The sequence below is a fragment of the Phyllostomus hastatus genome, unplaced genomic scaffold, assembly GCF_019186645.2.
Source record: "Phyllostomus hastatus isolate PE091 unplaced genomic scaffold, TTU_PhHast_1.1 phas_scaffold_114, whole genome shotgun sequence".
NCBI lineage: Eukaryota > Metazoa > Chordata > Mammalia > Chiroptera > Phyllostomidae > Phyllostomus > Phyllostomus hastatus.
The window spans coordinates 1,721,724-1,736,358 of NW_025334006.1; the positions used below are offsets into that span (position 1 = coordinate 1,721,724).

General features: G+C 53.7%; 1 protein-coding gene across 1 annotated transcript in view; it reads right to left on the reverse strand.

Moving 5' to 3' along the window:
* TBXAS1 (thromboxane A synthase 1) overlaps positions 1–14,635 on the reverse strand; it is a 137,821-nt gene that overhangs the window by 62,237 nt on the left and 60,949 nt on the right. The window contains exons 4-5 of the mRNA XM_045855777.1: positions 14,337–14,433; positions 3,940–4,056 (exon numbers count right to left, since the gene is read on the reverse strand). Of these exons, the coding sequence (XP_045711733.1) occupies positions 3,940–4,056; positions 14,337–14,433 (214 nt within the window). The remainder of the gene's footprint in view (positions 1–3,939; positions 4,057–14,336; positions 14,434–14,635) is intronic.

The window sequence follows — 14,635 nt, forward strand, 5'->3', positions numbered from 1 at the left end:
TGATCAAAGGCCAATAGGAGGTTTAGGTCCAAGGAAGCATCCAGAAACTGGGGTGGGGGTCACCTATGCTGGGGAAGCAGGCAGTCAGGGACTGTGACATCTGGTAGCCTGCTCTTCCCTCTTCCTTCCCTCTGCCCATCTTCCATGGGAGGGAAACCAGCCCCTCTCATCGCCTCCACCCTGTCTGCATCCTGGAAGAGAGTCCGTGCTCAGAGCCCCAAACCTCGCTCTTCACATGCGAAGGGAAGTTGCTTTTGAATTAAGAAAACTCTGTACTGGGCTAACAAAGCTGGACTTCCAAGACTACTGTATCGGTGTGGATCAAGAAAGCCAGATGTCAGGGAAGGGGAGCCGTAATGGGTAAAGGGAGCCAACTGTATGGCGACAGAAGCTGATTTGCCTTTGGGTGCTGGGCACACGGCGCAATATACAGATCACATCTCAGAAACCTACACCTGACCCTATGTGATCTTACTACCCAATGCCGCCCCAATAAATTTAATGAAAAAATGAAAAGAAAGCCTAATGTGCAGTCCTCAACTGAGCAGTGACTTCCTCGTTCCACACGGTGCCCACCGCCTCCTTCTGAAGCAATGAGCCCCACTGGTCGGCGGGGGAGGGACAGTCACAGGGGACACGATTTATGGGGCATGAAACACTTGCAGGGCTTAACGCTGGAAAAATATTATTCTTGTCACGTACTTCTTAGTCCTCATGCTTCCTTTATTTAAGCAGCATTTAACACCCCTTTCTTCCTTGGAATACTCCTCCGTGCCCCATTCTCCTGGAATCCGACTTCAGGCTGTTCTTCCTGAGTCTGCTTTGCAGGTTTTTCCTCTGCCCCTCACTTCAGTATGGCTCTCCTCGGCACCCTTTTCTCTTCTTAGGCTCCAGGTGACCTTGCCTGTGTCTGTGTTTTTGATGAACGTTGCTCCTTGTCTTATCTCCTGAGCTCCTGATCTGCAGACAACTTTCTCCTCATGCATCTACGTGGATGGTCCCCAGCGACCTTACACTCACCGGGTCTGACTTCTCCAGAGGTGGGAGGAAGTGACTCTCCCTACCCCAGGAAACTAAATTGAGCTATATTTAGTATAAAGATGACTTTCAACAGAGTTTCAAGGTCACCTGTAGTATATGTTAAACAACGGTCTAGAACTGAAGCAAAACCCAGGGAATCGATGAAATTTCTTCCCCTTCTATTCTTGGACACCCCCTCCCCTAGTGCTGTGAACCACGTCGAGGAATTCTATTTTCTGCAACAAACTCAGACACTAAGAATTCAATTTCTGAGCCAGACAAAGGGAATGCTTTGGAACCCCAAAGCAAACACTAGATTTCTTTGGGAAACAGCATTGTATCAGTTTCTGGTATACACCCTGTAAGGTGCTAAAGAAATCTAGACTGTGATAAGCTTCATTTTTTTCCCCAAAGAAACATCGCTCAAGGCTGTCAAGAAAACTTTTTCCCTTTCTTACATTTTTTTTTCATCAATTTTTTAAAAAACAAGTGAGGTTCTTTCTGCATCTAAAGTGCTGCCGCACCAGTGCTTCCTCGGGAGTAAAGAAATAGGACTGACCACGTCTGGGCTACTGAAGCCGCTCCCCTTCTTTTTGTTAGCTCCACAGTTTAGGGCCCAGTTGTAACGAAGGTGTCCTCCCTTCAGCTTGTCCACTTGTCCAAATAGTGCTTTACAGCTTTTTAAGGAAGCAAGCCCTTCCTTCCAACAAATCTCCCATGAAACCTCAGTGGATGACGTGACTGCCAGTGGGCCCGCGCTCCTTGCCGCGGCTGAAGGCAGCAGGATGCTCCCCTCCTGGGCTTCCTTGCGGAGAACTCCTCGGATTGGTGGTCCCCCAGCTCAGGGTTTACATAGAATCACCTGGGAAGCTGTCCAGAGCTTCCACCGCAGGCTGCACTCCAAACCAATCCAATGTCATCAGAACCTCTAGATGTGGGGCGCAGGTAGCAATGGTTTTCCAAGCTTCCCAGGTGACTCCGACGTGTACCCGCGGCCCAGGAGGACTGCCCCTGAGCTACACTTCCCACCAGTCTCCAGCTTTCCTCGCCCTCCAGTATCTGACCGGGGCCTGGGAAGGGGGCTCGGAGCATGCGCAGACAGGACCCACCCGGATCCGATCCGGGTCTGCGCTCTCCGCCGCCCTCCAGCGGGGGAGACTGCAATCTCCCCATTCTGGGTGGGGTGTTGGCAAACTCCCGGGACCAGAGGTCGGAGCTACGTGTCTCAAACAGCTGTACTGGTAAGAAAGGAGAATTCGTATTCCTATGTCTGAAACCTGTTTCCGTACCTCATTTGGTTCCACACTTGGGCAGAAAATATAGGAGTGTGGCTTCCAACCGCTCCCCCCCGCCCTGCCCCACCACGCCCGCCCTGCCACGCCCTCAGGTTTCCACAGAGGCCCCATCTGCTCCACTGCCCTTCCGCCACCCACCAGGCAACCCCTGGGGCAGTCCCGGGAGCTTCCTAACCACATGGAGGTCAGAGAAGCAGTCAGGCAGAGGGGTTGGAGTAATCCGGAGCTGGATTCTAACCTTGGCTCTGCCACTTACTAGCTGTGTGACATGGGGCTGTTATTTAATCTCTGTGCCTCGGTGACCTCATCTGTAAAACAGGTGATAAAAGTAGTGTTTACCTCACAGGGACGTGTGTCAATGCAAACAGGAGGCCCTCTGGGTGGTGCCTGGTGCCCTGAGAGCTGAGGCGCTGGGCGGTGCTGTGAGCTGAGCTGGCCCTTGGCCCTCTGATACCAAGGGCTGCGGGGACACACAGACTGAAACTCACTGAAGGTGGGCGGGGCCACTGGTTTCTGAGTGCGTTCAACTGGATGGGGTTCATTATGACGTAGGGGACCCTTTCCTCTTCTGGCGGACTCCAGAAGGTTTATAGGCATTAAACTGAACCACGTGGGTGAGCATCTTGAGTTTAAGATAAGAGTAGCTTCATTTATTGAGCTGAACACAGGCCACTCCAAGCCCAGGCATTTTGGGGCCACTAGATGTGGTGAATTCCTCTGGAAGGTCACCTGCCCTGGAGTTGCCCATGAACCTGGGACTCACACTGAGGCAGTCCCTTTGCCACTTCACATCAGAAGGGCTTAAGGGCTCACTCCCAAGTTGATGAAGAAGCCAAAGCCAGATCAGCAATGGAGGGGCCATCGGTAAGGACCAGGTGTGACAGATGTTGGCCAGGAGAAAGGACAAACAGGTGGGAGGGCAGGTCACTGGCTGGGGGAAGGAGGGAGCCCAGCGCCTTGAAGAGCTGGCAGTATGTTGGGGTGCCGCTCCTCCCTCTGACTTGGCCGGGAAGGATAACCAGGGCGTGCCCGCGCCCCTAGAGGTCTTCCAGGAACACCTCTGTACTCCTCCCCAGTGACGTGTGGCCATCTCTTTCCTGCTCTGGGTTTGACTCAGAGCTCACCTGTGTGTCAGGCTGTTCTCTGGGTCCTCGCTATGTAAAGAATGCTTCACTGTTCGGAAGCATCCGTCCCTCCTGCGAGGTTGTTAGAAATGCAGAGTCTCGGGCCTCACCCCAGACCTTCCGAATCAGAATCTGCATTTCAACAAAGACCACCAGATGATCGATTCTATATGAAACTGGGAGGAGCCCTGCTCCAGTTTTCTCCTGAGCGCCCCCAAAGTGCCCGGGGCAGTCTCAGGACAAACAGTGGGGGGAGGGGCTATAAATGCCCATTGAGTGGATCTGTTCATGGCAGCTGGGAATGTGGGAAGCTGGAGTGACAGAAGACACTCCGACATCCCGCGAGTTTTGCAGAATGGGGAGGTCTGAAGGCCCCAGGGCGCGGGGTGTTTGATTGTGCCGTGTGGGTGAGTGATGCCGTGTGAACCAGCTCTCCACCACCATGTGGAGAGAAGAAACCTGTTCCGGAAGGAAGGGAGTCTGCGTTTCCTGTGTCTTACCTCATTCAGCTTCTCAGGGCTGAAAGCAGAAGTTAGGACACTTCTGACCTCTTCCCATCTTTTGTCGCGTAAGAACAGGATGCTGTCAGACACTGGTTTGGACTCCAGGCCCGATGCCTGGTGGAAAGCAACAAGCAGAGGGTTAGGACACGAGGGAGCCCGAGCCACCTCGGTGGCAACACAGGTCCACGCTAAACACTCTAGTTAAAGGTCCGGTGACCGACAAATGAGGTGGTTCCTTTTGCAAAGATGCACAAGAAGAATATAGAGGCTCAGGGTTAATGATAGAAAGATTCATGGCCAAGGGCCCGGGCAGCAGATGGATTAGCTCTGATGGCCCAGCTCTGCCCTGTGACAATGTGGTCATCCCTGTGCAAGTCATTCAGTGGTTCTGTGGGTTCTGCAGTCTCCCCGCAAAGAGAACGTTCCCTGAGGACCAAAGAGCAGGCTTCTTGGGATGCGCCAGTCTCTCCTGGGATGGGGTTTCGTGTCTGAGCTCGGCGGCAAGGGCTTCTGTGTGGTTGGATTGGTCAGGTTGGGCGGGAGTTGGCTGGCTCCTGTGTCTGGGTCCTTGGTGTGAGTATTGGGTCGGGGAGGGGGGGCGGGGGAGGCAGGAGGATATCAGCTGGGGAGTGTGGAGGGAGAGGGGAGGGGGAAAGGAGAGTCCTTCAGAAGCATCGCTCAACAGAGCTGCCTCCAAAAGAACTGCCACAATGCTTCTGTGTTTCCTCCCATTCATTCATTTTCTCATTCAGCACACATTTGCTGACTGATAGTAGCAAGGAATTGGCTCTCCCGTGTTGAATAACGAAGACATGGCTTTGGCCCTCAGGAGGTTGATGGTCTAGTGGGGAAGCAGACAGTGAGCCCATAAACTAACCAGCAGACACCATTACTGCCCACGGGAAAGGGCGTGTTGCCAAGGGAGGAGATAGGGCAAGGCCAGAGAGTGACAGGGGACTACATGGGCAGGAAGGCTTCTCAGAGGAAGAGAGAGTCAGGTCGAGTCTGCAAGCATGCGAACAGTGAGGCCTCCTCACCCCCTCTTTCCAGGCTATTCTGTTCCTTTGTACAACCAGCTACTCCCGTCCGGGGTCAAAACTGCCCCCACCCTCCCCCCTGCCGCAGCTGATTGCAGAGCCCCCAGCCCTGGGGCTGCAGGGTGTGGGGGGGCTGCGGGGGTGGGGTGGGGGGAGGGTGACTGAGGGCCGAGCACTCTGCAGAGCGGCGCGTGATGTACGGTTTCACTGTTTCCTTTCACTGTTTTAATTATAGTTGAAACATGAAGCCAGCCATCATAATTCAAAAGCCTTGTAAAAACTCCTATTTAGAGGAAAATTATAATTTTCTGATAAAATATGAGCACTCAAAATAAGCTATAAAACATAACTGCAAAGTATCTAGGGGGGTTTAATTATAGGTTGGAACCAAGTGGCTGGGCTGTTTTTCTGCAGAGGAATAATACCTCTCCACACGGGGAATGAAATTCTTTCAGAGAGCCTTTGGCCACCATACGGAATGGTGGGTTTGTGGAGTTTGGGGAGCATCACCCACTCGTTTAGGTTCCAGAGTCAGAGGAGAAAAGTGCACATTATGTGTGTTCACCGGCCAACACCCTGTCCTGGGCAGCACTATGTGCAGTGAAGCGCCTCACTCCGGTGAAAGCTGGGTGGTGGCCGGTGGGGGGTCTGACGAAACAGAATGAATTAGAGATGAGAGTCAAGATGGACTGGATTTTGTGTCCATCCTTCAGACGTAGGATTGCATCCAAGACTCTTTTCTATCTTGTACCCGGGGGACAGACGCGGCCCCCAGTCTCCCCCTCCCCACCCCGCCGTGACAGCGCTGTGTCCCCGGCCCACAGCTGCTGCTGGAATTTGCCACTTTTTAGCGGAAACTTTCGGGGGCACTGCTGAGAGAAGTGTTTTCATTTCTAGATGCCATACTGCAAGAGGGAGAGCGACAAATCGGTCATTTCGGAAGAGCGGACGTGAATTCACGTCACACAAAATAGTGGGCACGTTTTGGAACGTTTGGCTGGAAGGAGGAGACTTGGGTGATCGGAGAGCGGTACTTAGTGTGTGCTCAGAAAACACGTATCGAACGCATGTTAGATGGGAGGGGATTTAGGTTGATTTCGTGGCCTGAGGGGTAGAACTGGGCTCGGTAGGGGAAGCAAGGGGGAAGGTTCTGCACCTGTGAGGAACTTCCTACTAGTCGAACGGCAGAATTGTTTAAAGATAAAATAAGCTGCCCTGAGCGGTGAGCCTTGCATTGCTGGGGGCTGTAACCCCTTCTTTGTTGCTGTAAAACTTTTATTCAAGATAGGTGTGTGTGTGTGAGAGAGAGAGAGAAAGAGAGAAAGATCGATTCTGTGTCACGATGTGAAATGTGTTCCTTTCTGTAGGCCGCAGTCAAAAAAAATTTTGAAAAACCCACTCTAACCCAGAAGCCAAAACCTGAGAGTTGGCCTCCCCCGCCACTAAAATCCTGTCCACCACAGTGTTGTCAAGTTGAGAGTATTTTTATTGTGCACCTACTACGTGCCAGGTGCAGTGTTAGTAAAGAATGGGATTCTTGCCCTCTAGGGGCTCGTGGGGTGGCTCCTTACCAACAGTCATTGATCTTACAACTAAGAACAACCTGTTCACATCATTTCATTAATTTTGGGGCGGTTCCCCAGCAATTAGGACGCCCTGTCCTGGTAAACAGTGATGGTTCGGTAGCGGCCTCACGGCCCCGCGCTGAGTTCCCCTTGGACAGCTGTTTGTCTCTTTAGTTAGGGTCTCTTAAAGCAGCGTCTGACTTGTTAGACCAACTAAAGCATAAACTTTAAACTTTGACAAAGGACGCAATCCTGAGGAGCAAGTTATTAAAGAAAAGCAACACGTCGGCCTTCTGTGGCCCCGAGAAGAGAGTGACCACTAGTTGGGTGCTTGTCGGTCGGGGGCCAGGCCGGTGGCCCTCTCCTGACCTGGAGGCCGTGCAAGCATCACCGAGCCTTCCCGGCGGGCTGCCGGGCGCATGCGGCGCGGCTCTGTCTGCCGCACCCAAGTGTGCGTGCTGCTATGAAAAGGCATCAAGAGGCACAAAAGAGTAGAAAGTCACGGCCCAGAAGGGTTTTCTCGTGTCCTGGAACCTGCAGAACATCCACTCCAGACCTGCGGGATGTCTTGGTGCCTTGGCACAGAAGTCAGCCGCTCTCCGATGGCCACATGGGCTGCAGGTGACAGGTACGCACAGTGAGGTGCCTTTAGGGACCCCAGGACTTCAGTGGTGGCCCTGGCGAGAGTATCGCCACCTTGTATGATGTTATGTATGTCAATTAGGCTACAAAAATATTAATAGCAGGAGGTGTGCCATGACCTCACAAAGGCCAGGCCCACCACGACACACACACACAAGCTCGCAGTGATGAGGAAGCTCCCTGGCACCGCCTGGCTCTGCCCTCACCTGGGTATGAAGCACCTTGCACTGCCCCCCCCAGTTAGAGTCTGACCAGCAAGAACTCTAGAATTCTGTCTCGTGGAGAACCCTAAATTCTATACCTGAGAGCGTGGTACTGTTTTCAACACGTGGCTGTAGCTATACACACAGTTTCCACCAGTGCGTATGTTTGGTGCTCTGAAATAGTGAGTGTTCCAAACCCACTGGACAGGTTTCACCTGTTCACTCTTTGCCAGTAGGGAACGGTCATACACGTCTTGTGGTCTTCCCTGTCTCTGCTTCGGACCGTGACTGGCCTTGAGCATGAGCATGACCTCTGAGTGAGATTGTGTGACGTGTTCACAGCCGGAAGGGGCTGGCTCGGGGGACACCCGGGGGGTTAAATTCAGCATGGGCTCCCTCTGCAGCTCCTCAGCTGGTGGGAGGAAGGCCCTTCTCATCTGGACAAAGGCATGGTATGGAGCCCGGTGGCCTCGTCTGAGAGGGTTGCCAGCATTTCCTCCAAGGAGGGGCAACCACAGGCTCAGGTCTGTGTCTCCGTCAGCCCAGTGCCAGACGGCGAGGGCCTTCCCGACCAGCGAAGAGGGTGAGAAGGCTCGCTAAATCTTATCTTCTGGGGAAAATCTCCCACAGCTCTCAGCAGAACTTTTCACAGAAGGACGAGGTGTCTCCGACACAGCGCCTGTCACACTTGGCTGGGAGAGGAAATTCTCCCGATGGGCCCTAAGAGGGACCCCTTGCGTCCGGAGCTCAGAAGGGCTCTCCCGGGTGCAGGTGGGACTCCGTGGTTACCTGTCGGCGCCGACTGCCACCTGAACTGGGACCCCAGCGGACCTCGTGATTAGCGAGCCTGACACCCGAGTTTCCCACAAGAGGACACTGTGGCTCAGAGGAGTTCCAGAACCGGCTCAAGCCGCAGAGCTAATCAAAGGCAGCGAAGGTGGACTCTAGTTTCATCTCTGTAAATCTGAGCCAAGCGCCTCTCCCTGCACTGCGGGGCTGTGGCTTAGCAGGGGCGGAGAGGGGAAAGAAGCAGGTGTGACAGCAAGGAGGTCGGGGCACAGAAGGAGAGGGGGTGTCAGGGCTTCCGTGGAATGTTCAGGAATACAGTCAGCGAGAGAGCAGAGCTGGCTTCTTTACTGTTCTCTCCCCAGACTTCTAGATGTTAATCTCCTGGTTTACGTATACATTTAATTCTGCTTCCGCCACCACAAAAGTTCGGGAAAGAAAGCCTAAGAGTAAGATTTTCCTTATTTCTTGTTTCATAACGATAAAGGTGGCTTCCCGCTGAACCGAGGGACTAGGAAGACCCCAAAACAGGAACTCATTTCCAGCAGGACTTGAGATTGAAAGACGTTCCTCGAGGCACTGACAGAACGTCTGAGCATCCAAATCCACGCCGCTTAGCACGGTGCGCACATTCCTGAGGCTTCACGAGGCATTCGTCACCTTTAAAAAGATGTTGGAGCTCACACCTCCCCACCCTGTTGAAAACGTGGGGCTCTGTGTTTTATAGAGGGACACGGCTCCCTGAATCGGGAGTGTTTTCAGGACCGGCCGGGACCAGATCCGGCAGGAGCCGGTGAAAGGGGAGGCCTGCGGGGGCGGGGGGGGACAGGTGTCACATCCTGGCTGTCACTGGGACTTCGGGGGGGGGGGGGGCAGCCCGCCCAGGGGGAGGGTTTCCTGTGCAGAGGGCGGAAGCCAGGAGACCCGCCTCCAGGTGGCAGGGGGTCGGGCACGCGAGGTCGCGCACCCGTGTTTCCAGTCCCCTGCCGTCTGTCTGGGTCTTAAGTAGGAAGGTCCGCCTCGCTCAGAGCTGCGGACCTACCACGTGAGTGGACCCTTCTCCAGATGGGAATGGAAAAAAACATATAATAAAAACGAAACTATTTTAAAAAAATAAATAAAGGAAAAGATACGCAGAGTGAAAAAATAGTATTCGAGCTTTGGCCGAGGTAACGAGAGCGTTCCCCAGGCACGCACAAGAAACCATTGCCACCACGTAAATCTCACGGCTCAGCTCGGGTTTGAAAGCCTGAAAGGATTAATTGACTCAATGTTTCCTTTAAGGGAAAGGGGATCAGAAACTCTAGCTGTCGGTGTGCGCCAGTTGCAGGTGTGGGGGGAGGGGGCAGTTCTGTGGCAAGCCTGCCGAGGCCCCCTTCCTCCACGGTAGATGCCAGCAGGCAGGTCCCTGCGGCTCAGCGCAGGTGGCCCCATCCGCCCGGAGCTCTGCCCGGCTCTCCTGGCTGGCGAGCTGTAATGGACCTACTGGCTCTGCCGTGATGAGGTGCGGCCGCAGATGCGGTAAGGTTTCTGGTGACTAATTTGCCTCTGAACTTTGGTAATCCTTGCTCGCGCCCAGGGCTTTGTGGTTTCACAGGGGCTCGGCCTGTCACTCTGACATCCCTGCGGTGAGAGGACAAGAGAGCAACCTTGGGAGAGGCTGCCCCCGGGGCGGCGGGGCCCTGGATTCCTGTGGTTCTGGATAAAACCACTCACAAAGCCGGTGCGAGCTTTAGGTGTGTCTCTTGTGAGCGGAGAGTGTGACCAGACCTGGGCCCGGAGCGGTGACCCTGAGTTGCCCGTGAGGACCGTGGGCCTGGTACCCACACCCGCACGGGGGGCTCCCAGCACCTGCTGCCTCCACTCTGCACACAGGCAGCGGAACCTGGGAACCAATGGGTATGCCTGCACCCCGACCCACACTCCGGGCTGTCATTTTGGGCCAGAACTCAGGAGTGTCCCCTCCCTGTCCCCTTCCAACTAGACCACCCTAGCACGGGCCACTGACCACCTTTCCTCGGTCACCCTTCCCACAGCTTGGGACCTTGAGGAGAGGCCAGGAGTGGCAAGCTCTCCACCACGTCCCTGCGGACTGTGACCATTTCTGCTGAGTCACGTGCACCCCCACCCCCCTCCAGTTTCTGCAGATGCTAAAGAAAGAGTCTCTGTGGCTTCATGGAATGCCCAATAGCAAAGAGGAGCTAATTAAAAAAATATCTAAATAAAAATAACCAAGTCTGGAGGCGCCTGGACAACAGGTTCTGTAAATGCTGGGAGACGGATTTGGGTTTAAGGGTCCCAGGCCAGCAAGCAAGGTCAGGAAGTGCCGAGGGCGAGGACAGAGGCCCGCAGAGTCCATCCGGGAACCGGGCAAAGCAGTCATTCGTGGAATGAGGGGAATCCAAGCGTCTGAGTGGGGGAGCGTCGTAAGAGCTGCCACCCGTGGTCTGACCCACAGCCTGTCCAGCCCAGTGTTCCGGAGTTTGAGAAAAACAACAATTTTCATTCAACAACTTCTGAATTCAATATATGTTTGCTCCGCAGCTGCACGCGTCAGGGAGTTCCCTGTGGGGTCACTTGCCCTGCAGCCAGGCTGGCGGGGGCCCATGGGCGGCGAGGCTGGGTGGGCGAGCGGACACGGGCTCTCACGGGCGGAAAATGCAACTGCGTGTTACTTAAGTTCCTTTTCACTTAGTGTATCAAACTAATATGCTGAGGTGTTTTCCGTACCGCGGGGGACCGTTTGGTAGACGCTTGCGTGGAGGAAGCCTTTCATGTTTGCTGAATGGATGTATAATAAAGCTGAAGCGGGGAACACTTCAGTAAACATGGTTTGTCGGGGGAAGGCGTCGTGGCGTCGTGAGGAGAAATCACGCCTCGCTAATCTCCTCGAGTTCTCTGAGCAGATAAGTGAGCATATGGAGGAGAGGGAACCACAGGCCCCAGTTTAATTTGACTTTCAAAAACCTGCGAGAAAATCCCACTCTAAAGATGGTTAAAAAAGAAATTGAGTCACCGAGGGTTGTTTTATCCTCAAGACGGAGTTGGATTAAAGACCGTAAACAAAGCTAAAGACGAGTGGATACAGTCCCAGATGGACAAGTGTAAACGCCGGGGTCTCCTAGACATCTTCTCTTTGGTGGGTCTGCTTCTGTGTTCCTGAGTGAGCCGGACGGGACCGTGTGCATCGACTCCCCAGGTTCAGCGATGTCTGCTTCTTCCAGGGACAGTGCCAGGCTGACGAAGATTCGGTTCAGCTTGAACCAGAATCTACTGGATGCTGAGTAGTCACTATGTGTTTGGGACACGGGGGTACAAAAACGTGGGACAAGCCTTAAAGAGCTAGTGACCGAGTTCAGGTGAAAGCCATACCTTCCTTCACTGTAGGTGGTACGTAGAATCAGTGGTGGACGTGAGCGATGCTGATGATACCTGGTATCAGAGTTCAGAGAGGGGGAAATGTAAGTGTGGACTGAAGTAGGGAAGGCTTCATGGAGGAGGCAGAATTGGCGTGGAGCCTGGAAGGGCAGGCAGCTAGGGTGTGGCTGGGAACCGAGGACGTGGCGGTCTCCTCCGAGTAGCAGCCAGTGCACGTCCAGTGCAGGGAAGGCAGGAGTTATCTGTGTGGCCTCGTTTAGCCTCCGACAGCCCAGGAAGGCAGATCACTCCCCCATCTTCCCAAAGAAGGAGGAGAGGCTTCCAGGAGTTAAGTACTTCGCTCAAGCTCACACTGCCGGTACACGCAAGCCCCACTGTCATGCTGCCTCCAGTCCCAGAGGGAGTGTCAGCGTGAGCAAAGGCACTGGGGCAGGGCTTTCCGGGGGTAGGTTAACGGAGAGCATCGAGAGGCTGGCGCAGCGGGAGTGACAGCTCGTCGTGGGGAGCAGGGAGAGGTGAGATGGGAGGCCCTTAAATCTCGTCAGGGGAACTTGAACTTTCTCCTGAGGGCACTGTGCTGAGTGGAAGAAGGAAATTGGAACCATATTCTGAGTCTGGGGCCTGGAGACCTGAGAACGGGGTTGGGAAAAACTAGGGAGGACGGACAAAGGGTTTAGCAGGGAAGTGGACTGAAGCTAGAGCAAGTTCATGGGTGTTCTCGGCTCACACGTGTGTGTTCAGTGAATGTCCGTCCCTAATTTATCAGTTAGAGGGCAGCCCTCTTCCCAGTCAGCTCTTAGTGTCTTGTGCCCTGGTGACACTGGGTGTCACGTGAAACAGTAGGGAGACACGTGGCGGCCACGTCCCATCAAGACCGTGGCAGGCTCTCGGCGCACCCTCGCTGCCCGCTGGGACACCGGGCCCTTTGACGCACTGGCTGCCCCCACTTCTCTAATCAGTGCTCTGAGCAGCAGTCCACAACTGCGTTCAGCCATCAGACTCTGTCTCTAAGAGCCCAGCGCCACGGAGGGCCTTCAGGGGACTTGGAACAGGGGAATAACGACACAGTGGTCGGGGAAGGGTCTCTGGAGGCAGCAGAGTAAACATCTGCAGTCCCTTCACCACCCCTGCTGGTCACCTTCTTCCAGGGACCATGCGGTGTCTGCACCGGGCGTGATGCTCTCGGGCCGGAAGGGCGAGCGGCCAACTACTCAGTGAAACCTTGACCAGCCAGCAATATCACCCTCGGCAGCTGCTGTAGTAGCGGCAGTAGAAGGAGCCCTGGGCGTGGGCTGGGAGATGGCATGTGAGTCCCTGCTCTTCCTCCTCTCAGTGATGTGACCAGGCTGTCACTTCATCAGGTCTTCGTTTGCTTGTCTGGGTGATAGAGATGATCGTTGGACCCATCTCGTAAGTTCTTGTGAAGTTTAAAAAACACTCCAAGTGGCTCCATCAGTACAAAACACGGCGGGTGGGGGAGGCTAGGCAAATTTCTTTAACACTCAACCCCCGAGATCTCCCAGCCTGTCCCTGTCCTGGATGGCGCAGTGGCTTCCACAGCAGAAGCACTCACCCTACAACATCGTACCGGTTCCTCTGCTTGTCTGCCTCTGTCGCTAGCGAGCTCCTTGAGGACAAGGCCACGTCCTCTATCTCGTTTATAATCATCACCTATCCAGTGCCGGGCCCATGGCCAATGTGCAAAAGTTTGCCAAATAACCAACGGGAGACTGACTGCTTTACCTACTATCCCAATAAGAGTGGAAGATGAGTTTAATTTGACACACACACGCACAAAGGTTGTCACAGAGGGGTTCTCTGAATTCTCACAAGCAAGTGTTTATTAATTCAGACTCTATTATTTAGACTCTTTTTAAGAATCAACATAAAGGTGCCCTGGCTGGTGTGGCTCAGTGGATTGAGCACCAGGCCTGTGAACCAAAGGGTTGCTGGTTCAATTCCCAGTCAGAGCACATGCCTGGGTTGTGGGGCCTGACCCCACAATCAGTAGGGGGCACACAAGAGGTAACCACACACTGATGTTTCTCTCCCTCTCTTTCTCCCTTCCTTCCCCTCTCTCTAAAAATAAATAAAATCTTTTTTAAAAAGAACATAAATGCTATTATTGGTCTTCTCTGCTAGAATTCCTGTCCCCCCACTTTTGGAAAACATAGATAATACTGACCTCTGCCACTTTCTGTCACCTTGTCCATTCTTCGGGATTTCTCAGCAAAGAGATAAAAAGTGGAAAATATATTTTCTAAAACGATGGAGTATGTGCATCCTTTAGTGGGTCAGGGACTTGAACTGACATAACGGGGCCTCCTGACAGGGCCCCCTGCTACTTGGGAACAAATTTCCCCTGGAATGTTGCATGTCCTTCCTTTCCAGCCTTAAGATTGTTATACTCTGTGGGAGAGATGTCAGCACAAGAGGCTCGACACTCTGCTTTTCCTCTGATATTTATTAACGTTGCTGGGTCTTCTGCAGCCCTTGACCTGTGCCCTCTGGATTCCTCCAGCTTTGAATGCAGCTTTGAAACACCCCCCTGGTTTTAGGATTTTTATGAACCGCAACCTCTCCTTGAGCGAGAGCCACCCTGCAGCATTTTGGAAATGTAAATGCCATCCCTTTGCACGGAACGTGTCCTTGAAAACCTGAATTCCCCGGGCAGCACAGGTGGGAGTCGGTAAGAGGCCCACCGTGTCGCTGTTCGTTGTGACGGGCAGTCCCCGCATCTCAGAACCACTCCCCATCCGTCCACGGGCAGAAAGGCCACATACCATTCTGTTGGTGAAGTTGCCGAAGTTCTCGACCAACACCTGCTTGATCATGTCCGGCTCCGAGATCACGATAAACATCCGACGGCCAAGGTAGTACCTGGGAGGAATAAGAGAATTACCTTACAATGCGTTGTGTTTGCGTATCCATTTCATCCTTGCCATGAAGAGTTCACGGCGGCTTAGAATGAAGGATGGAAGATGAATAGGAAGCGGAGATGCAGAGAAGAAGGGGGAATGCACGTGCCAATCACACGGAATAGTGTTGCTGAGATGATCTAACATTACACTTCATCCCGCGG